At 36.6% G+C, this 23,176-nt stretch overlaps 2 protein-coding genes across 8 annotated transcripts; both read right to left on the reverse strand.

The window, feature by feature from the left end:
* Positions 1 to 220: 220 nt before the first annotated feature.
* On the reverse strand, positions 221 to 3,850 carry LOC146633795 (immunoglobulin lambda-1 light chain-like). Of its 2 annotated transcripts, none has more exons than XM_085352516.1 (4): positions 3,794 to 3,850; positions 3,389 to 3,710; positions 1,196 to 1,233; positions 221 to 543 (listed from the first exon to the last, which is right to left on the reverse strand). In XM_085352516.1, exons 1-4 carry the CDS (start codon positions 3,831 to 3,833, stop codon positions 221 to 223), a joined length of 723 nt encoding a protein of 240 aa, XP_085208642.1. In that variant the 5' UTR covers positions 3,834 to 3,850. The 2 variants fall into 2 exon arrangements, with proteins under 2 accessions (XP_085208642.1, XP_085208641.1); XM_085352515.1 differs by having other exon boundaries at positions 1,196 to 1,230; positions 3,386 to 3,710.
* Positions 3,851 to 6,495: 2,645 nt separating this feature from the next.
* LOC146633796 (immunoglobulin lambda-1 light chain-like) lies at positions 6,496 to 22,575 on the reverse strand. 6 transcript variants are annotated; one of them, XM_085352521.1, is made up of 5 exons: positions 16,196 to 16,235; positions 15,784 to 16,103; positions 11,126 to 11,130; positions 7,640 to 7,674; positions 6,496 to 6,954 (listed from the first exon to the last, which is right to left on the reverse strand). In XM_085352521.1, exons 1-5 carry the CDS (start codon positions 16,233 to 16,235, stop codon positions 6,632 to 6,634), a joined length of 723 nt encoding a protein of 240 aa, XP_085208647.1. In that variant the 3' UTR covers positions 6,496 to 6,631. The 6 variants fall into 6 exon arrangements, with proteins under 6 accessions (XP_085208647.1, XP_085208648.1, XP_085208645.1 ...); XM_085352522.1 differs by lacking the exons at positions 11,126 to 11,130; positions 15,784 to 16,103; positions 16,196 to 16,235 and adding exons at positions 9,558 to 9,783; positions 11,982 to 12,081; positions 13,925 to 13,964 and having other exon boundaries at positions 7,640 to 7,673; XM_085352519.1 differs by lacking the exons at positions 11,126 to 11,130; positions 15,784 to 16,103; positions 16,196 to 16,235 and adding exons at positions 22,102 to 22,426; positions 22,521 to 22,575.
* Positions 22,576 to 23,176: the final 601 nt, after the last annotated feature.

The following is a 23,176-nucleotide window of genomic DNA, read 5'->3' on the forward strand; positions in this document are numbered from 1 at the left end:
ATGTAAAATTTTAAAAAAAAATCATGTATGAATATTTTAAACTGCATTTTATTAAAATAAGGAAAAAGACAGCAAAACATGAATTCCTAAAACTATGCAGTAATGACAAGAAAATATACTCATGGTGTAAATCTTATGCCTTATTCAGATTTCCAACATGAATATATTTTAGCAAACAGCAGTAGACAAGCCAATTTCAAATGCACATTCTGGTCCTCGACTACTCAGTGGAACATTCTGACTTCTTGATGGTTTTCTCTGAAGTCTGCGAGCCCAAAGACACTTTACATGTATAAACCTTATCCATGTTCCAGTCTGATGTCTGGATGGTCAGAGAGCTGCTGATTTGGTAAGTCTGGTCTGGTCTCTGAACAGCAGTGCTGGTAGAGATCCCACTGCTCACTGGACTCCCAGCAGCCAACCAGCTCACGTCTGCAAAAGGCACAGACTGACTGGACAGACAGACCAGAGAAGCTGTGTTGGACTGGAGCTCAGCACTGGACGGAGGGAAGACTGTCAGGACAGGAGGAGGGAGGCTGGAGCCTGAAAATACATGAAAGATGTTCAGGAAAAATCAAAGGAAATGAAATAATGAAAACAAAAAAATCAAGACATCAATAAGAGTCAATATGGAATAAACATAATATTTGTTATGAAATTAGAAGAAAACAATACTACTATACTGTTATTTGCAAAAATATACAGACATAACCCAACATAGCAATTTAATTTCTTTATAAGTTTTCCCAAAATAAAATATGATTAGCTACTCTTTAACTTTTCATGTAAGATGTCATGAATTTAATTCTGGTTTCTGCATAACATGTGAGCATTTTTCTTTCTTTAAAAAAAAATGGTACGGCCAGGTTCTAATCACTTAAAATTAATTTTTAACTTTAGTAACACTGTTAACTGCTATTGAAGAAAGAGAAAACAGGCCTATGTTTTTGAAATGCCAACCCAAATATAAATAAAAACATTATAAGAATAATAAGAACGAACAATATCATATTTCACATCATTCTCAGTGAACATTTATATAAAAATATAAAAATTTAGTTTGACACCTTTTCAGTTTTTTGATTGCACAAAATCACAAAACATGATGTTGAACAAGAAACATTTTGACTTAAGTAGTCATCAGCAGATTTTTGCAAAATCTCTCTTGTTTTATGATCAGTTTAAAAGTACTTACTTGTCACAATCAGCTTGGTGCCTTGTCCGAATACAGTGATTCAGTTTGTATACATGGCTGTACAAAAACCTCCTGACTGTAACTGATGAGGGGAGAGGAACTGAAACATCCTGTAGAGACCAACTTGTACTGTCAACATCTCATTCTCTTCATCAATCTGTTCATTTTAAACAATGTTAAAGTGTTTTAAATACCGTCTCTCTCTGTCTCTCTTATTCCTTCATGTCACTTGTTTTGTGCAAGATTTCATGAAGTCCTCGTTATTGGCCAGCATTAATCAGAGCTGCCTCTCAAGAAGATTTTGGTGACAGTCTTTCTTTCTGCCTTATAAATGTGTTTTTAATTACACACTGATGAATACTGAATCTGTTTGTAACAACGACCACCACTGAGAGTAATAGTCCTCAGGTCATATATATTTGTGTGTGTGTTTGTGTATTTGTGAACCAAAAATTGGTATTTATGTCAAAGTCTTATTCATTTCAAATAAGATGAATGTTTATTGTGCTTTTGTTATTCAATTTGTTGGCATTCGTTTGTTGTAAAATAATTCTAAATTAGTATTGTATTCTTTGTTGTTCTTTTTATTCATTAGTCATCAATAACAAAGCATGTGATGTTAGGGGAACATACTATTGCTATTTGTTTGCTTTTGCAAATAAAAGTTTTATTTTTTATAATTTCTATTTGCACATAGCCTTTGGACCAGTTAATAGAGCAGGAAAATACAAGAAATGTATTTTTGACATAACTGTGTAGTGTAAACAGTCACTTTCAAGAACATTTACAGATCATCATTTGGTAGTTTATGGGCACTTGTACTAATTATTTAAGTGAAAATACATAAAATTCATTAAAGTTTCATGGTGCTCCATTTGCTGCTCCAAGGTGCTGTCCTCACCTTTTCTGCCAGGTCGTCGTCTGGTTTCCTGTGTCCTCTTGGCTTCTACACCCACGTGCTACTCACCTGTTGCTCGTCACTGCTAATTGATCCAAGCAGAACTGAAGGCCTTGTTGGAGTGCCGTTCCTCCTAAGTTCCTCGTTGTACTTAGCTCCTTTAGTGTAGGCCCGGCTCTCTCTAGTGTACTTCCCTGTGTTCCCTGGTATTTCTTCTAACATCTGTCTTTGTCTCCCTGTATAGATCTTCCTGGATCCTTGCTTGTTTCCCTTGGACCTGACATGGATAAGCATGAGTGAGAGTGAGTCACAGTGTGGAATTGGACTGAGTGTGTTTCCTGTTATGGACTGAAACAAAGAGTAGCATGAGTGAGTTTTCCCCGACCTTCTCTTCAAATCCCTGGAACCTTCTTTGCATTATTCCCGTATATATGTAAATAACTCACCTGGTGTTGTAGATAAAAACCCTTTTGACTGCACAGCTCTGAGTCCTGCTTAACTAAATGTGACATTCAAGTATTCTTGACAGAATTCCAGGAAGAAGAAAAGACACTGAGTAGATACTGTTTATTTCCTTCCCATGAGTATTATGTCAGTCAGTTTGAGCTTCATCATTTGATCTAGCTCAAACTGACTAGCTCAAATATATACAATAATAATACAATAACTACAACAAATGACGCCATCAGAATTACCAAAGTCATGTTTAATCACCATGTCTGACAAAAATAATGTTCTTGAAAAGTGGTTGTAAAAGTATCAAACATTTACTAGTGTCCTTATCCTCACCTTTCTACATTTTCCTTCTGCCTTATAAATATGTTTGTGATCAATACAAACTAAATGTAAATGAAGATGTCCTAGATGTTCTAAACTATCTTCAGTATAGCTTTGTATTTTTGTTTAACTGCATGTTAACAACACTTTGTTTTAAACAATAAGTTAAACTGCAGTTGGAATGTAACAGTTAGACATGTGAGTAGTGTCTATAAAATTTATTAAAAACAGCAACATATAATACTGTATGTTGGATAGTTTGGTTTAAATGATCATTTGGGCTGATGTGAGTAAATGAGATGTACATATTTCAGTGCTTTGTTCTTTATGCTTTTAATAACAAAGATTAAAAAGCATTAAAAATGGAAAAATTGAGTGTTTATCAACATGTTATGTGAAGGTGGTGAGTTTGACTGAGTTTTCTTGATGGGTCTTTTTTCTGCATGTAAAAGTTTCTCAAAAAGCAGAAGTACTAATGAGGAGGTTTTTGTCACAGCCTGAATCACTGTGATACGTACGCAGAAGCAGAGTCATCATATGTCTGACAGTAATACACTGCAGAGTCTCCTGTCTCTGCTCGCTTGATAATGAACTGGTAATCAATGTTTGATGAGGATTTAGAGTTGAACCTGTCTGAGGAGAATCCTGTTCCAAAGTCGGGTGAGCTGTCAGAATGATGAAATCTTAGAACATACTGAGGGACCGTTCCAGGAACTTGTTTATACCAGTTAACATAATTTGCATCATATCTCTCTATGTTGCAGTTGAGAACAGCTTGTTGACCTGGAGAAACTGTGTGGACAGCAGGTGTCTGGGTCAACACGATCACTGCATCAACATCTGCCAGGAAACACAGAAAAAACTGAAGATAAATTTTAGCTCTAAATATGGAATAAAAAATAGGAATGAGAAGAAGATCTTACATGTTAGAGCAGTGATGAGAGTGCAGAGGGTCCACAGCATGTTGTCAGTGTGAGGTGTAAATGATCTTTACTGTTCAGCTGAGATGTGAGTGAGATTGTGAGAAGAGATACTGGAGCTTATAAAGACACAGAGGAAACCAAAGGAGGAGGAGATTCAACAAAATTACTTTCATTCATAGATCAAATGATTTATAAGCAGTTTGTCATTGTTGTTCACATTGTTTCACAATGTTTTGGATTCATATTCATCATTCATGCTCATGTCGGTCGTAAAATAATGTTCTCGAACAGTTAATGTAAAAGAAACAAATATTTATAACTGATGTCCTTATGCCCACACGTTACATTTTCTTTCTACCCAAGTGTGTTTATGATCCATTTTCAACTAAAATTTAAGTGCATTTTCAGTTTATATATAAAAATGTTTTCTTGACAGTTGACAGTTCTTCATTTACATGTACCGGTATCTATTTTACACAACCTCATTGTGTAACAAACACTATCCTTTTAGTCTGATTATTGCCACATGTACTGCAGCTGGAATGTAACAGTTTTAACACTATAGACTAGTATACATCAAATTTATGTAATTAAAGCGAATCACATACAGCAGCATACACATTTGTGTGTTTGTTAGCATTTTGTGTATAATCATTTGTGTTATTGCAGATGAATGTGCACATATTGAAATTCCTTGCTTATTTATATGTTCAGTGATAAATGTTAAAATGAGTCACAAAAAAGTAATTCAGTGTTTATTTCAGTTTTTTTCTCGCATTGGGTCAAATCTCATCAAAGCTCTTTAAACGAGCTCTTTTGTCAGTCACAACTCTAGAGTGATCACTTTCCTGAATACTTTCCTGGATTAATGTTTTCAATCAAATTACTTCAAACTGAATATTTTGATAACTTGGTTTTCAGGGATGGTGAAAGCTTTGTATTAATAATAATAAACTTTATTTATAAAGCACACTTAAAAACCAAGGGTATGCCAAGGTGCTTAACAAGTAGCATAGAGAATAGAAGGAAGATAATAGAAATAGGACCAAAGCAAGTACTAGGTATGCAAACAGGTAGCTGTCACTGATACATAGGAAAGCAACAGGTACAGAGCAAACAAGAAGTTAAATGAGCATAAAAGTGCATAATATAAAATCATAAAAGAAATATTAACTAGAGGGAAAGGCAAGATTGAATAAGTGGGTTTTTAGTCGTGATTTGAACAGTGCAATGGAATCAGATGCGTGGAGGTCGAGAGGAAGGGTATTCCACAGTACCGGGGCAGCCAGAGCAAACGCACGGTCACCCCGGGACGTCAGCCGAGATCTGGGTTGGGTCAGAAGTAGTTGAGTGGCGGATCTAAGTGTTCTAGCAGGAGTATGTGATTTGAGAAGTTCACTAAGATAACGTTTGTGACCTCCAGGTTGGATTATTGTAATTCCTTGTACTACGGTCTTCCCTCTTCTCTTCTTCTTAGACTACAAACAGACCAAAATGAAGCAGCCCGCCTCTTGACTGGTACCAGGAAATTTTTCCCTATTACTCCTGTTCTAGCTAGCTTGCATCGGCTGCCCATAAAGTACCGTATTCAATTTAAAATATTACTCCTTACATTCACCTTAAAAGCAATGTGAGTCACAGCAGCAGGAGGCAATGTGGTCACATGAATGACACCCACTCACAAAATCTTTGGACATGAAAGTCCAAATATTTTGGGACGATACATGTTTAACTCTAAGAAAGGAAATAGGTGGCAAAATCCCTGTAGATCCCATGATGCTGTATCTTGGAGTAATTAAAGAGGATGTTGTGGTAAAAAAAAATAAGCTCATTGTTGGTTACAAAACAAATAGCTCAAAGAATGTGTATATAAAGGATATCTTTATGAGAGGATGGGTTTCTTGCAAAGGTCTAAAGGAGACGCCTTTTCACAAAAGTGGAAGGAATGGATTGCCTTCATGTGTCATGGTCCTGGGTCTTCTGCACAGTGTTTTGTGTTTTTCATTCAACTTCTGTTCTTGTTAGATATTACCGACTGGTTATATGTAATGGTTTTAATGTTCAATGGAAAACAATAAATGACAGCAGAAAGATGCAGAAAGGTTTAGTTTCATAACTGGACTTCATTAATGTTCTTTAACAGTAAGTTAGGTTTAGGCAAACATCGTACAGTGCTCAGCTGTCTCTGAATGATCAAATGATATGAACTGAAACATTTCCATTAAAAACAGCAGGTCCATTTTATTTTACAGGGAGCCTATTTGCCATTTACTTGAGTTACTAAGACCTGCAGGTGCATCCTGGAAACGAAGAAACAGAAGCACAGAGAGGTGATGCTTCACTAACCGAGAGTGAAGATACATTTGCAAATCTACAACCAACATTTTAAACCAGTAACACTTGCCTTCTCTCTTACTCATGAAGAAATATTAAATGATGCTCTCTAGTGGTCAAATATTACTTAGTCTGTATGTCAGAATATACTTGTGTTTTAACTATGGGAGCAAGAAAATTGAAAATTTTGTGCTTATGAGTGTTGTTTTCCTCAGTGTGCCCCTCTCTAAAATGTAACAGTTCATTTCAATCACCTTAAATTTATGTTAGTGCAAAACAGTGGCACAATTTCCCATTTATTCACAAGAAAACACATTTTTAAATCAATGCTTTTATTAATTTAATGCAAAACATGAATTCCTGAAAATACTTGTTGAAAACCAGCTAATGAATACATGACTTAAACCTTTTGCATTATTCTGATTTCTAACACGTAAAGACTGTAATGAGCAAACAGCACAAGCAGTAAAGAAGCAGATTTTAAAAGCACATTCTGGTCCTCGACTACTCAGTGGGACATTCTGACTTCTTGATGGTTTTCTCTGAAGTCTGTGAGCCCAAAGACACTTTACATGTATAAACCTTATCCATGTTCCAGTCTGATGTCTGGATGGTCAGAGAGCTGCTGATTTGGTAAGTCTGGTCTGATCTCTGAACAGCAGTGCTGGTAGAGATCCCACTGCTCACTGGACTCCCAGCAGCCAACCAGCTCACATCTGCAAAAGACACAGACTGACTGGACAGACAGACCAGAGAAGCTGTGTCGGACTGGAGCTCAGCACTGGACGGAGGGAAGACTGTCAGGACAGGAGGAGGGAGGCTGGAGTCTGAAAATACATGAAGGACAAACAAAAAAAGAGAAATGAAAGGAAAGAAGGAAATTGGACATGAGGTCATAAAACCAGAAGAAATCAAGAAGACTCAATATGGAATAAATATAACAATTGTTATGAAGTTAGAAGAAAACAAAACTAATGTATAAAATATGAACTAAAATATATGGATCCAACATATCATTTGAATTTCTTTTTGTATTTTTACAGTATAAAATATGATTAGTCACTGTTTAATTTTCCATGTAAGATGTCTTTGATTTAATTCTACACATTTCTGCATAACATGTCAGCTAATGTGGGTAATTTTCTTTCATATCAAAGAAAAGTTCTAATCACTTCAAAGTAATTTTGAACTTTAGTAACAGTGTTAACTACTATTGAAGAAAGAGAAAATGGGCCTATGTATGTTTTTGAAATACCAACCTAAACATAAATTAAAAGCAATAAGAACAGGAAAACAACATATTTCACACCATTTTCATAGAACTGGTTTGACACCATTTCACATTTTTTAAACATGTCATTCATGTCTCCTGTACATGAGACAACCTGAAACTATTTCAGATTGTACAAAATCATAAAAATGATGCTGAACAAGAAACATATTGAACTAAGTAGTCACCAGCAGGTTTTTGCAAAATCTCTCTTGTTTTATGATCAGTTAAAAAGTACTTACCTGTCACAATCAGCTTGGTGCCTTGTCCGAATACCACAGTGATTCAGTTTGTATACATGGCTGTACAAAAACCTCCTGACTGTCACTGATGAGGGGAGAGGAACTGAAACATCCTGTAGAGACCAACTTGTAATGTCAACATCTCATTCACTTCATCTGTTTGTATTTTATAACTGTGTCTTTCTCTGTGTAGTCATGTTTATTCCTTCATGTCACTTGTTTTGTGCAAGATTTAATAAAGTCGTCATTATTGGCCAGCATTAATCAGAGCTGTACTGTCTCTCAATAAGATTTTGGCCACAGTCTGCTTCACTATGAACCAGCTTTCTTGGGAGAGTGTTCCCATGTCTGACAGGAACTCACTGCAGAGTCTCCTGTCTCTGCATGATTGATAAAAGCCTGAAAATCAGTGTTTGGTCAGGATTTAGATATTAATCTGTCTGAGGAGAATCCTGCTGAAAATGCAGTTGACCTGTGAGAATGATGAAATCTCAGAAATGAGAAGAAGAACCAGGAACCTGTTTGTACCAGCCGACATAAAAGCTTTCAGCTTTTTTAATGTTGTATTTGAGCAGGTTAACGGTAAAAAATCCAATGTTTAATAAGACATTATCTGGAGATTGTATGTTACTCTGCATTTTCTTGATTGGACTATACTGTGAATAAGTCTAAGAAAGCATATGTACTGCCAAGAGGTTTGTAACACATTGTGATAAGTACAGTGTCTTCTATTTCTGCGAACTTGATAGTTAAATGATAATTAATGTTTGATGAGGACGTAGAGTTGAATCTTTCTGAGGAGAATCTTGTTTCAAAGCTTTTGAGCTGTCAGAATGGAGAAATCTTAGAAACATACAGATGATCTTCTCTAGGAACTTGTTTATACAGCTAATAGAATTCCTATCATCTCTCTCAATGTTGCATTTGAGAACATCTTGTTGAAAACTTTGTACTTAAGTACAGTAAGTAAGTATTTGTACTTGGTTACTTCCCACCTCTGGGGACAGAAAACCTGTTCCAACGCCAAGTGAGCTGCCAGAATGAAAACTGAGGAACCCCTCCAGGAAATTGTTTAGACCATCCAACATAATTGAACCATATTGCAGTTGAGAACAACTTCTTGACCTGGAGAAACCTTGTGGACAGCAGGTATCTGGATAAACACTTCCGCTGCATTAACATGTGCCAACAAACACAGAAAGAACATGAGTGAAATGTCTTTCTCCAAAACGATGGGCTATGAAACAGATGAGAAGAACGTCTTACACTTTAGAGAAGTGATGAGAGAGCAGACAGTCCCCAGCATGTTGTCAGTGTGAGGTGTAAATATCCTTTAATATTCAGCTGAGATGTGAAAACGATTGTAGTGACAAGAGAAGCAACAGATAAAATTCAATTTAGCTGCATTTTTATTTCATATGAAACATTTTTAAAACTATTATGCAACTTTATCAGTATCTGTTTAGGTTGATTAATGTGATTTACTGCAGCTAGAATGTGACAGTTATCAGAGTTTTAGACAACCGTTTGTCAAATTGCTGTTATTTAAAAAGACACACACATAATAGGTTTAATTGTGTTAGATGCACATAATTTAAAATGCACATAATTGTGTACATATATATGGCAATTTGTGTTGTTGGTGGTCATTATACTCCTCGATATTTTATACTTTCAGTGATGAATGTAAAAATATATCAAAACAAGTAATTCAGTATTTATTAGCAGACTGTCTGAAGTTGTTGAGTTTTCATTGATGAACATTAAAATAAAAAATAACAATAAACACACTATTTGAAGGTGGTGGGTTTACACTTAGTTTGCTGAATGGGTCTTTTGTCAGCATGTGAAAAAAGAGCATCAAAAAGCAGAAGTATCAGTGGGGAGGTTTTTGTCACAGTGTAAATCACTGTGATACGTACTCTCTCACAGAGCTGTCCCATGTCTTACAGTAATAGACTGCAGAGTCTCCCTCCTCCACATTTTTGATGATCAAACGATAATCTTTTGTTGACTGATGAGTGGATGTGAATTTTGGAGAGGAGAACCCAGAGCCATAGCTTGGAGAACTAGAGCTATGATAAAAATACAGCACAAACTGAGGAACTCCTCCTGGAATCTGTTTATACCAATAGACAGTGTTATCAATAGTCCCCAGGTTACAGTCCATGGCGGCTGTCTCTCCTTTCCTCACTGATAAAACAGGAGGTTTCTGTGTCAGCACCGTCACACCACTCACACCTGCAAACAACATGAAGACATGCAGTCAAGAGAAACACAAGCACATATGAATCCAACAAATAACTACTAATCTGAAGTATAAATGAGGTTCCATACATGTTAGAGCAGTGATGAGAGCACAGAGAGTCACCAGCATGTTGTCACTGTGTGTTGAGACCTGTGACCTAGAAAGAGGGCACTGCTTCTGTAGGAGGAGAGGAGGTGTGAGCCATTAAATATGTGACAGAAACTCAGAGAGACTGACAGGAGGAGGAGCTAAATCTGCGTAGTTTGCGATGTTTGGGTAATTTATGTTCAGTGGAGGGTAATTCTGCTTTTGTATTAATAAATATTGGTGATTGTGATGTCTCCCTCTGCTCCCTTAAGATTGTGCTGCTGCATTTTATTATGAAAAATTGTTTGCTATGTCTCCTGGGTGAGGTGTTCCAGGCATGTCTGACTGGGAGGATTCCCCGGTGCAGACCCCGGATATGCATATCTCTCGGCTGGCTTCAGAACACCTTGATGTTCCCCCAGAGAAGCTGGAGGAGGTCTGGGGTCCTCTGCTTAGGCTGCTGCCCCTGAGACCCGGCCCTGGATAAGTGGAAGAAGATGTATGTATGGATGGTTGCTATGTCCTTCAGGTTTATTACTGATGCTTTTACCATTACCAGTTTTTATGTTTGGACAAAAAAAAAAAAAAAGATCAGAATCCCGCTAACCCTTACAGTTACCTGTTATAATTACATAATCAACAACCTTGAAATGTATGAACTTCTCTGGAAATTCACATGAAACTGGAGTGTTTAGGATTAGAAGAACATTTGATAAAATGTTACGCCATTTATGAACATTAAACAACTGAATAAAGAGTTAAAAAAAAGAATAATTTTAGTACTAGAACTGTGTGGGCGCCTGTTTCATTGCAAACTTGAGCCACATGAGTTTTGTGGTATTTCTCACAAATGAAATCACTGTGATACAGGCGTTTTGATATAGTTCCCCTGATTCACAAAAACAAATACCAGTGTCGCTCATCTACATCTTGAGAGTTAAACACAACAATTAGAGGACTGACTAATTTGCGTTTACTAAAACATTTTGGTTTTTGACACTCAAATTCATTTTTGTATTCATTTGTTTTGTTCTACAATTAATGGTTGGAAATGTTAACTCAGTCACTCAGTTGTGTTTTGTTTGTTTTTTGTCTCAGTATTCATGATTGTGTTATGTTCTACTCAATAGAGTCTATGTTTCAGTGCAGTACAATGCTTACCCTCCTCCTTTTAACTCTAAATCCACATCTAATGATGATGCAGAATTTAGTCAGTCTGAGGAGAATCCTGTTACAAAGTAAAGTGAATTGTCCTCATTTAAAAACTCTCCATCAGCTCCATCAGAGACTTGAACCATTACAGGCAGTTCCTTGAATGGTTTTAGTTTAAATGCAAATGTCCTTATTGTCACACATCACACATTTTCTTCTTTTCTTACATTTAATGATGCTGAATCTATGTTTATAACTATTTAAGAGTTGAGTCTGGTGTCTAAATTTATATTACTTATACGTACATGCATAAAATGTAGGTCTGCTTTTTGTATATGATTTTGCATATGACTAGTTATTGACTGACAGCTGGGATAGGCTCCAGCGCCCCCCGCGACCCTGAAAAGGATAAGCGGAAGCGAATGGATGGATGGATGGATGAATATGGATTTTCCCCAGTTTTCTTTGTTCATGATTTCAATGATAAATATTTTTTAAAAAAAATGAACAAACAAATAACACACTATTTGAAGGTTTGTTTGTTAGAGGTGTCTTTTACCAGGTTGTGAAAGAGTCTTAAAAAGCAGAAGTATCAGTGTGGAGGTTTTGTCACAGTGTGAATCCCTGTGATACTCCACTGTTAGCAGAGTTGTCCCATCTTACAGTAATAGACTGTGAGTCTCCTGTCTCTGCCTGATTAATCATGAACTAGGAATCAATGTTTGATGAGGATTTAGAGTTGAATCCGTCAGAGGAGAATCCTGTTCCAAATTCAAGTGAGCTGCCAGAATAGTGAAAACTTCGACCATTCTGAGGAACCCCTCCAGGAACTTGTTTATACCAGTTAACATAATTCCATCATATCTCTCTATGTTGCAGCTGAGAACAGCTTGTTGACCTGAAGAAACTGTGTGGACAGCAGGTGTTTGGGTCAACACGATCACTGCATCAACATCTGCCAAGAAACCGAGAAAAAAAATGAGTGAAAGATTTACCTAAAAATATACAGATTTTAAAATCAATAAAAAGAATGTCTTACACGTCAGAGCAGAGATGAGAGCACAGAGGGTCCCCAGCACTATGATAGTAGGTGGAGAAACTGATCCTGAAAGATGAGAGGGGATGTAGTGAGAAGAGATACTGAAGCTTATAAAGACAGAGAAGCAGAACTGAAAGAGGAGGAGATTCAGCAAAACAGCTTTTATTTATAAAAGACTAAATTACTGATATTAATAATTCATAATTTCATACAGTGAACATTGCCATTATATGAGCATTATTGTTTCAAACTCAATGATATCACCATTTTCTTTGAATTTGCTCTACAAAAACTAATATAAATGACTTAATCAGTGTATATGTCACAGTACTGGGTCTGCGACTCAGTATTTGTCTTTCAGGTTTTAGATTTATATTCTTTGATTACTGTTGTTCATGATTTTGGTTTCCTTTCAAGTTTTCAGTGACCTTAGTTCTCCCTCCCTTAGTGTTTATCTCAGCCTGTGTTTAGTCTCTGCTGCTGTGTTTTCTCTGTGCTGTTCCTGTGTTCACCGCTTCATGTCGAGTCACCCTTGTCTCTGTGTTCGTTCATCTCCTGTGTCTCCCCAGTCAGTCATGTCTCTCTGTGAGTGTTAGTTACCCTTGTCTCTGTGACCCATGTTCGCTCTGTCTTCGCTGTCAGTTGGATCTTCGTGTCAAATCTGTGTCTTTTACTTTGATAGTCTCGCATCCTTTGTAAATATTTCCAGTTTTGCTTCCTCCATGTCCCTGTGTGATTTCTCCCAGATTTGTCTGATCCCCTCGTTACTCCCTGTGTATTTAAGCCCTGTGTTTTCCTCCGTCAACAAACAAAAAAAGCAATAGAAATAAACACAGGGAAATTACCTTATCTGTATATGTTTACATTCTCTTTCTACCTCATTAACATGCTTCTGATGAACTAAAGCTGATTCAAAATAATAAATCTCTGCAACTAGCTGATCTGATCTGAGTCTTGGTTTTTTTTTTTTGACTGAATTTTAGTGAAGCATGAATTAGTGAAATTATTGAACTGTAATATAAAGAGGATTTGTGTGGTCTCATTTTTCTTCGTACTGTGGCTTGAAATCAGATTAACCAGTTAATATGTTGAGAATGTTTTTTCATCAAACATGTTTTACAGTACAATAACATTAAAAGCTGATGATGTGAGGTTTTATGTGTGAATAATATGTGAATATTCTGGTCCTTTGTTTATTTAAAGTGAAAGTGGAAATAAATAAAGAAATACAATAAATACATTTAAAAGAGCAATGTTTAAGAACTAATTGTTTATATGGTGCACTGAGTTTGTACCCAAAAAGCAGAAGTAATAGTGAGGAAGTTTTTGTCACAGTGTAAATCACTGTGATGCGTACTCCTTAACAGAGGTGTCCCATGTCTTACAGTAATAAACTGCAGAGTCTTCCTCCTCCACATTTTTGATCATCAAACGATAATCTGTTGTTGACTGATGAGTACATGTGAATTTTGGAGAAGAGAATCCAGAGCCATAGTATTGAGAACTCCAGTCATGACGAAACCTCACTACATACTGAGGAACTCCTCCTGGAATCTGTTTATACCACCAAGCAGGTTCATTAGTAACAGTCCCCAGGTTACAGTCCATGGTGGCTGTCTCTCCTTTGCTCACTGATAGCACAGTTTTCTGTGTAACCACTGTCACACCACTCACACCTGCAAACAACAAGAAGACATGGAGTCAAGAGAAACACACAGACATTAGTATATATGTGTGCAATATAATTCAAAGTGTTTACATGTTAGAGCAGTGATGAGAGCACAGAGAGTCACCAGCATGATGTTGACGTGAACGAAGAACTGATTTGAAGAAAAGGTGCTGGAGGAGCCATTTAATACAACTAACAAAAGGAGGAGCTGTGTCTCCTCCTTTCACCCTGTTACATCATCATATTTTTTTCTTTTTTCTTCATTTGTTTCTTAATTAGCACCATAATCTATATATTCTAATTGAAGCATAAAATCAGAAAAATGGGAAAATTATGCCAAGGCCTCCAGAAGCACAAAGGGAATAATACCTTTATTAAAACTTCATTGGAAAACAACATTGACATTTCTCATTGACTTTGACAAATGCTGCAGCTCGTCTTCTGACCCGAACCAATAGACGTGAACACATTTCTCCGGTGCTTGCCTATCTTCACTGGCTCGCTGTTCACTTCAGAATTGATTTTAAAATTTTATTGTTGACTTACAAAGCCCTGAATTGACAGGCTCCGGGGTATTTGTCTGACCTCTTACAGCCTTGTGTGCCCTCTAGATCTTGTCGATCAAATAATCTTTTGCTTTTAACCATACCAAGGTCGAGGCTGGTTCACAGAGGTGATCAAGCGTTTGGGGTTGTAACACCTAAACTGTGATATAATCTACATCAGTGGTAGGCAACTCCAGGCCTCGAGGGTCGGTGTCCTGCAGATTTTACATATCACCCTGGGTCAACACACTTGAATCAAATGATTAGTTCATTACCAGCCTCTGGAGAAGTTCAACACATGTTGAGGATGTAATTTAGCAATTTGAATCAGCCGTATTGGATCATGGACACATCTACAACCTGCAGGACACTGGCACTCGAGGCCTGGGGTTGCCTACCACTGATCTACCCTTACACATCAGACAGGCTCCTACTGTCAATCTTTTTAAATCTCATATTAAAACACTTTTGTATTCATTGGCTTTTAATACAGTAAGAGAGTTTTTTGATATTTGTTTGGCATTTGGTGTTTGGTACTAATTATTTTGTATTTTTATACAGCACTTTGGTCAATTGCTGTTGTAATTACATGTGCCATGTGAATAATAAAAAAAGAAACTAATGTTTAGACCATTTAACATAATTCAACACCTTCTTTACCTAGAGTGGACAGCAGGTATCTGAATAAACACTAACACTGCATTAGCATCTGCCAGCAAACACATAAAGAACATGTGTGAAATGTCTTTCTCCAAAAAGATGGGCTATGAAACAGATGAGAAGAACATCTTACACTTTAGAGAAGTGATGAGAGAGCAGACAATCCCCAGCATGTTGTCAGTGTGAGGTGTAAACATCCTTTACTATTCAGCTGAGATGTGAAAACGATTGTAGTGACAAGAGAAGCAACAGATAAAATGCAATGTAGCTGCATTTTTATTTCATATGAAACATTTTTAAAACTATTATGCAACTTTATCAGTATCCGTTTGGGTTGATTAATGTCATTTACTGCAGCTAGAATGTGACAGTTATCAGAGTTTTAGACAACTGTTTGTGAAATTGCTGTTATTTAAAAACATGCACATAATTGTGTTCATATATATGGCAATTTGTGTTTTTGGTGGTCATCATATTCCTCGATATTATATACTTTCAGTGATGATAGTTAAAATGTATCAAAAAGAGAAATTCAGTGTTTATTAATAGACTGTCTGAAGTTGTTGAGTTTTCAATGATGAACATTAAAATAAATGAAAAATAACAATAAACACACTATTTGAAGGTGGTGGGTTTAAACTGAGTTTGTTGAATGGGTCTTTTGTCAGCATGTGAAAAAAAGAGCATCAAAAAGCAGAAGTATCAGTGGGGAGGTTTTTGTCACAGTGTAAATCACTGTGATACAGCAGCATTGCTGTCCCACGTCTTACAGTAATAGACTGCAGAGTCTCCCTCCTCCACATTGTTGATGATCAAACGATAATCTGATGTTGACTGATGAGTGGATGTAAATTTTGGAGCAGAGAACCCAGAACCATAGCTTGGAGAACTCCAGGTATGATACATCCTCAGCACATACTGAGGAACTCCTCCTGGAATCTGTTTATACCAGCGCGCCTCACTATTAGTAACAGTCCCCAGGTTACAGTCCATCGTGGCTGTCTGTCCTTTCCTCACTGATAAAACAGGAGGTTTCTGTGTCAGCACCGTCACACCACTCACACCTGCAAACAACAAGAAGACAGAGTCAAGAGAAACACACTGACATTTAACTGTAACATGAGGTCTAGTCTTCAGTATATTTTAGACCCTTTACATGTTAGAGCAGTGACGAGAGCACAGAGAGTCACCAGCATGTTGTCAGTGTGTGTTGAGAATGGATTTGTATTTTGGAAAGAGATTAGACTCCTTCTGTAGAGGAGAGGAGGTGTGAACCATTAAATATATCACTGAAACTCAGAGAGTCTGACAGGAGGAGGAGCGTTGGATTCGTCCCCCTTTCTCTAACCTGTATTATTAACATTATTTTCATAAACACTGATGTTGGTAATGTTTTCTTCTTCTTTTTCCCCTTTTTTCATTTCTTTTTTGTTTGTTTGTTTGATTGTTATTTTGAATTTTATAATGGTTACTATCTCCACATCTAAAGTGAGGCAGGATTATAGTTGGTTATATTTGTGCTTTATTCAAAAACTATGCCTTGATGTAACTCTTGCTAAATTTGAATTCATAACCGTCTGAGGTTCTTGTATATTTACCTCACTAAACTGACTACTTTCACACTAACTTGATCAGACTGCTTTTGCAGCTTTTTCTCCCAGCACAGCTCTCTCCTCCAGTCCGAGTCACCTCCTGATAGAGGGAGAGCCTCAATAGCTGATCAGCCCCAGCTGCAGTTAAGTAGCAGAGGGGGTTGTTAATCAGCACAGGAGCACAGAGGCTGCAGTCTGAAAATACACAGTGTTTAACAGCTATAAATGCCATAAAAGTATGAAAGTCTAGAAAATGACAGTAATGATATTAGCATTATTTACAGAAACATTAAGTTTTCAGCTTAAAATTTCCAAACTATGAAAAACCATTAAGAACATCCAGTGAAAGGGAAGCACAGAAAATATATGCTGTTCCAAAAAAATTAAAGAAACACTTTTTAAGAGTATCGCATCAAGTATGTTAAATTTCTGGTCTGATCAGTCAAGAAGCAGAGGTTTGTTAGATTGTTAATCAATTTCAGCTGCTTTAGTCTTAATGCAATCAACAACAGGTGCACAACACGGGCAATGGTGAAAGAACAATCAAAACAAATGATTTTACACGTGGAAGTCACTGGCATTTTCCCCTTTTACTTTTTCTGAGTGTTTCTTAACTAGTTTTGTATTTGGTTATGGTCAGTGTCTTAGCTGGTAGCATGAAGAAAAACCTGGACTCCAAATCCTCCAGTACGGCGGAGGAGTGTGTGTCTCTGGTCCAGTGGATTCCGGGTTCCTACTGGTGCACAACAATACTCATGAGGAGAGAGTATACAGGGACTTCCTGAAGACCAAGTGAACTGTAAAGGAGTAGAGCTGCAGTAAAGATTAGTTACAGAGCTGGACTCCATTTAGTTTATTTTATTATGAGAAGTTCAAAGACCAAACCAAAGAGGTAAACTGCCTTTAATTTACCAAATTATAGTGAAATGCAGCCTGAAAATATAATAATACAAATCACATTTTATAGTCAGGGAAAGTCTCATCTAATGTTACAGAGAGCTGACACGACTTCATTTGCATGAAGTTATAAAAGATACCGAGACCTGCAGATGTATCCTGGACAGGAAGAGAGGGAGGAGTAGATGTGATGCTTCATTAACTGAGTGTGAAGATTTATTTGCAAATTTACAACCGATGTTTTAAACGAGTGTCACCTTTCCCTTTGAGTTTTCAAGCAGAATTGTGTAATGATACTCTCCAGTCTACAAATATGGAAAAACAGGCACTTTCAGAGCATTTCTTTAGAGTAAAACAGTTAAATGTGGTTACACATTGATTATGTTCTCATATCTACACCTTACTAAAATGCAACAATTTCAGGTTAGTCATTCTGAATTTATGTTAGTGGCTACTTTGAAAGTGTATTCTTGCTCACTAAAAAAGTAAAACAAATGTTGTATAGCCAATGCTTTTATGATATATGAAAAATAGCAGTTTCTCTGAATATCTGCAAATAAACACATGACTTAAACATTTTGCTTTACTGTGATTTCTAACATGTATCATATCAAATTATAACAAAATTATGTGTATAGTACATTTAAAGACCAAAGTACACCAAAGTGCTTCCCAGTAATACCATAACACAGAAAATCACAAAATAAAAAATATAAATTACAGATATAAAATAATTACATAATTTAAATGCAGAGCCGGATGAAAATCACTCTAATTAGCCTCGGATGCTAGGTTAAACAAGTAAGTTTTTAGACATGATTTAAAAGATTGAATAGAATCAGATACGCAAACGTCAAGAGGAAGATTATTCCATAATTTGGGTGCGGCAACAGCAAAGGCACGATCTCCTCTAGTCTTCAGCTGAGATCTAGGTTGCACTAAGAGCAGTTGACCCGATGATCTTTGTGCTCTCTAAGGGCTATACTGAAAGAGGAGATCAGCTAAGTAATTTGGCGCCCTATTATTTCGAATTTTATAAGTAAACAACAAGATCTTAAAATCAAATCGATATTTAATAGGAAGCCAGTGTAAGTTGGCTAGAACGGGGCTAGAACTTCAACATGTTTTGAAGTTCTCCAGGGCTGGTAATGAACTAATCATTTAATTAACCCACCGGGCCTTGAGTCCTGGAGTTCGACACCCCTGGGTGTGTACCTGTACCTCAGGTGGCAGAGCAGGTCAGCCACTAACCAGAAGGTTGGTGGTTCGATCCCAGGCTGCTCCAGTCTGCATGCCAAATATCCTTGGGCAAGATACTAACCCCATGTTGCTCTCCGATGCGTCCATCGCAGTGTGAATGTGTATGAATGGTAGATACTTAGCACTTAAGAGCTCAGAAGAAAGTGCTTGTGCGAATGGGTGAATGAATTAGTTGTATAAAGTGCTTTGAGTGCTCAGAAAGAGTACAAAAGCGCTATATAAGAACAATTTACCCCTGGTCTATTGTGTCAGCTGTTTCCTCACGTGTTTCCACTTCCCCTAATCTCCCTTCTTTATATTTAGTCTGTGTGTGTCCTTTCAGTCTTTGTCGGATCATCTGTGTTACCTCCCTGCAGGTATTCATAGTTACCATATCATAGTTGTCTTAGTCCATTCATAGTTCCTCTGTCTCATCTCTGTCTCAGTTATTTCAATTCTTCCAGTTTAGGTTTTCATTTAGCTCTCGGCCCTGTTTGCCTTCGTTTGAGTTCATGTTATCAGCCACAAAAAATGCTTGCCTTTTGTTTACCTCTGAGTTCCATATCCCTTTGTGTCTTCACTTGCGTCCATTCAACAAACACACTGGCATAACCGGCATAACCTGCCATGACAATTACATTTATTGGCAATAGTTTGTTGTAAAATAATCCCATTCAACACAATTCTAGAACTGTATTGTATTCTTTTTTTTCTTTTTATTTATCAGTCATCAATAATAAAGTATGTTTTGTGGGGCTCCATCAAGCTTGGTTGTCTGTTGTCTTTGTGTGTTTGGATTAAAGAATGTTAGCTACCGCTCACCGCTCGTCTGCAGGCTTTATTTAAGTGGAAAACTTCCACCTGGACTATACTGTTATGTGTTTTCTTTGTCTGTTTTCTCATGCATAGAGTTTGACGAGTATTATTTTGCTCTTCTCCATTTCATCAGTTATGTAAAGTTTCAAAGACATTCTTCACATTTCATTTTTGTTCTACATTAAGCTTACTCTCTGCAGAACTCTATCAAAGGTCAGTAATATTTTGAGGAAAAACAAAAACTAAACATTTTGATGACTCTGTAGTGTAGTCAAAGTTTTACATTCATTCATCACAGAGTTTAAATAATTGACTGACTGTTGATGTTTTGACAAATGTGAAACAGTTTCATTGTTGAAGTGTCCTTTGCACAGATGAGTCTGTGTTATTAAAAGTGTCCTAACTGTTCTGAGACAAGCATGCACAGTGGGCTTTTCTGCTGTGAGAACTGCACCAAATTGATTGAGAGAACATGTAATTTGGTTTATCTGATAATTTGTGAATTTGTTTCACTGTTTTCCTTTTTATATTTTTAATTAAAGAACAAAAACTAGAAATCCAGTATTTAAAAACACAGTATCTGAAGGTGATGCGTTTTCTTTAGAATTTTCTTGATGGATCTATAATCTGTAAGTTACAGAGTCTCAAAAAGCAGAAGTACTAATGAGGAGGTTTTTGTCACAGCCTGAATCACTGTGATACGGGTGCAGAAGCAGAGTCATCATATGTCTGACAGTAATACACTGCAGAGTCTCCTGTCTCTGCTCGCTTGATAATGAACTGGTAATCAATGTTTGATGAGGATTTAGAGTTGAATCTGTCTGAGGAGAATCCTGTTCCAAATTCAAGTGAGCTGTCAGAATGATAAAATCTTAGAACATACTGAGGAGCCTCTCCAGGAACATGTTTATACCATCTAACATAATTCCCATCATATCTCTCTATGTTGCAGTTGAGAACAACTTCTTGACCTGGAGAAACTGTGTGGACAGCAGGTGTCTGGGTCAACACGATCACTGCATCAACATCTGCCAGGAAACACAGAAAAAAGTGAAGGTAAAAGTTGAGCTCTAAATATGGAATAAAAAAAATAGGAATGAGAAGAAGATCTTACATGTTAGAGCAGTGATGAGAGTGCAGAGGGTCCACAGCATGTTGTCAGTGTGAGGTGTAAATGATCTTTACTGTTCAGCTGAGATGTGAGTGGGATTGTGAGAAGAGATACTGGAGCTTATAAAGACACAGAGGAAACCAAAGGAGGAGGAGATTCAACAAAATTACTTTCATTCATAGATCAAATGATTTATGAGGAGTTTCACATTTCACATGTTTCTGATTCATATTCATCATTTACACTCATGTTTGTCATAAGAAACTACTCTTGAAAAAAGTTGTTGTAAAAGAAACAAATGTTTATTACTGATGTCTTTATGCTCACACGTTACATTTTCTTTCTACCCACAGGTGTTTATGATTGATTACCAACTAAACTTTAATTTAGCTGCATTTAAAACTTCAATGTAAAACGTTGTCTTGACAGTTGACAGTTCTTCATTTACATGTATCTATTTTACACAACCTCATTGTGTAACAAACACTATCCTTTTAGTCTGATTATTGCCACATGTACTGCAGCTGGAATGTAACAGTTATCAGAGTTAACCACTATAGACTAGTATACATCAAATTTATATTATTAAAACAAATCACATACAGCAGCATACACATTTTTGTGTTTGTTAGCATTGTGTGTATGATCATTTGTGTTGTTGTAGATGAATGTGCATATTATTGAAATTCCTTGCTTATTTATACGCTCAGTGATAAACGTTAAAATGAGTCACAAAAAAGTAACTCAGTGTTTATTTCAGTTTTTTTCTCCTGCATTTGGGTCGTAATCCTGCCTGTCACAGCCATAACATGACATTATATGGTTTATAATAATAATAATAATAATAATGTATACTTTGTACTATTGATCCCCATGGGGAAATTCCTCTCTGCATTTAACCCATTCACTCAGTGAAGCAGTATATTCCTCTTTCATAACAACAAATTAGATACATTGATTATCTAAAAAAAGAAAAAAAAAAGAAAAAAAAAGAAGAAAAAACAATAGACATACACAAACACAGAGAAATTCATTCAAGGTGAAGGTAGAAAGAGAATGTAAAGATATTCTCTTTCTACCTCATTAACATGCTTCTTCTCTCTGCAACTAGAGGCTACAGCTTGAAATCTGATTTAAAATTAATTTGTTGACAATGTTTTTGATCAAACATATTTTACACCACAATAATATTAAAAGCTGATGGTGTGAGATTTTATGAGTGAATATTTTGTGTTTATTTTGGTGCTTTGTTTATTTAAAGTGAAAGTGCAAATGAAAGAAATACAATGAATAAATTTAACAGAGCAATGTTTAAGAACTAATTGTGTGCCTTTGGTGCAGTTTGTGCACAAAAAGCAGAAGTAATAGTGAGGAGGTTTTTGTCACAGTGTAAATCACTGTGATACCCCGCTATCAACAGAGTTGTCCCATGTCTGACAGTGATAGACTGCAGAGTCTCCCTCCTCCACACTCTTGATGATCAAACGATAATCTGTTGTTGACTGATGAGTGGATGTGAATTTTGGAGAGGAGAACCCAGAGCCATAGTCTGGAGAACTCCAGCCATGATACATCCTCAGCACATACTGAGGACTTCCTCCTGGAATCTGTTTATGCCAGGCAGCAACATTGCCAGTAACAGTCCCCAGGTTACAGTCCATGGTGGCTGTCTCTCCTTTCCTCACTGATAAAACAGGAGGTTTCTGTGTCAGCACCGTCACACCGCTCACACCTGCAAACAACAAGAAGATATGGAGTCATGAGAAACACACTGACATTTGAATATAGCATGGGGTCTATTCTTCAGTATATTTTAGACTCTTTACATGTTAGAGCAGTGATGAGAGCACAGAGAGTTACCAGCATGTTGTCAGTGCGGGCTAAGAACTCAGTGGAGAGGCGATGGTAGAGGAGCTATTTAATACAACTAACAGGAGGAGGAGCATTGGAGGGGTTTTTTTTGTTTTGTTTTGCCTGTATTACTAATATTGTTAGTGTTCTCAATGGTGTTGGTAATGTTTTGTCATCTTCTTCTTTTTTTCCATTGTTCATTTTTGTTTTTATTTGTTGTTTTGAATTTTGGAATAGTTACTCTCTCCACATCCAAAATGAGACAGGATTACACTACATTTGATACTTAATCTTGTGCTTTGTTCAAAAATTAAACCTTGGTTTAAAATTTTCTACATTTAAACGTATCACTGTCTAGAGAAGACTGTTAGAAATTGTTAATGTGACATTTTGACATTTTTGGATGATGTTGAGGTTCTTCTATATTTACCTCACTAAAGGTTACATTAGTGACGACTTTCACACTAACTGTAAAATTATTCTGTTCACTAAAAAGTAAAAAAGAATCTTTTTAATTCAATGCTTTTATCAAGGTAATCAATTTTATAGAAAGGACACATACACAATGTTGCAGAGTTGGTGATGTTTTATATAATTTGTGAGGAGGTTTTGTGCATACAGAATTGTGTAA

Source organism: Diplotaxodon limnothrissa, linkage group LG4 (assembly GCF_057381915.1).
Source record: "Diplotaxodon limnothrissa isolate DT_005_m linkage group LG4, D_limnothrissa_male_GT1.1, whole genome shotgun sequence".
Classification (NCBI taxonomy): domain Eukaryota; kingdom Metazoa; phylum Chordata; class Actinopteri; order Cichliformes; family Cichlidae; genus Diplotaxodon; species Diplotaxodon limnothrissa.

Bases quoted from the DNA above. Each gene is read 5' to 3' on its own strand.
- LOC146633796 (XM_085352519.1), bottom strand. From the start codon at position 22,560: ATGCTGGTAACTCTCTGTGCTCTCATCACTGCTCTAACAT. The intron at 7,675-22,101 runs GGTATCACAGTG...CTGAATCACTGT, and splicing joins GACAACTCTGTTGATAGCGG to GGTATTCGGACAAGGCACCA. The intron at 6,955-7,639 runs GTAAGTACTTTT...ATGTATTTTCAG, and splicing joins CACCAAGCTGATTGTGACAG to ACTCCAGCCTCCCTCCTCCT.
- LOC146633795 (XM_085352516.1), bottom strand. From the start codon at position 3,833: ATGCTGTGGACCCTCTGCACTCTCATCACTGCTCTAACAT. The intron at 3,711-3,793 runs GTAAGATCTTCT...GTTTCCTGGCAG, and splicing joins TCTCATCACTGCTCTAACAT to ATGTTGATGCAGTGATCGTG. The intron at 544-1,195 runs GTAAGTACTTTT...ATGTATTTTCAG, and splicing joins CACCAAGCTGATTGTGACAA to GCTCCAGCCTCCCTCCTCCT.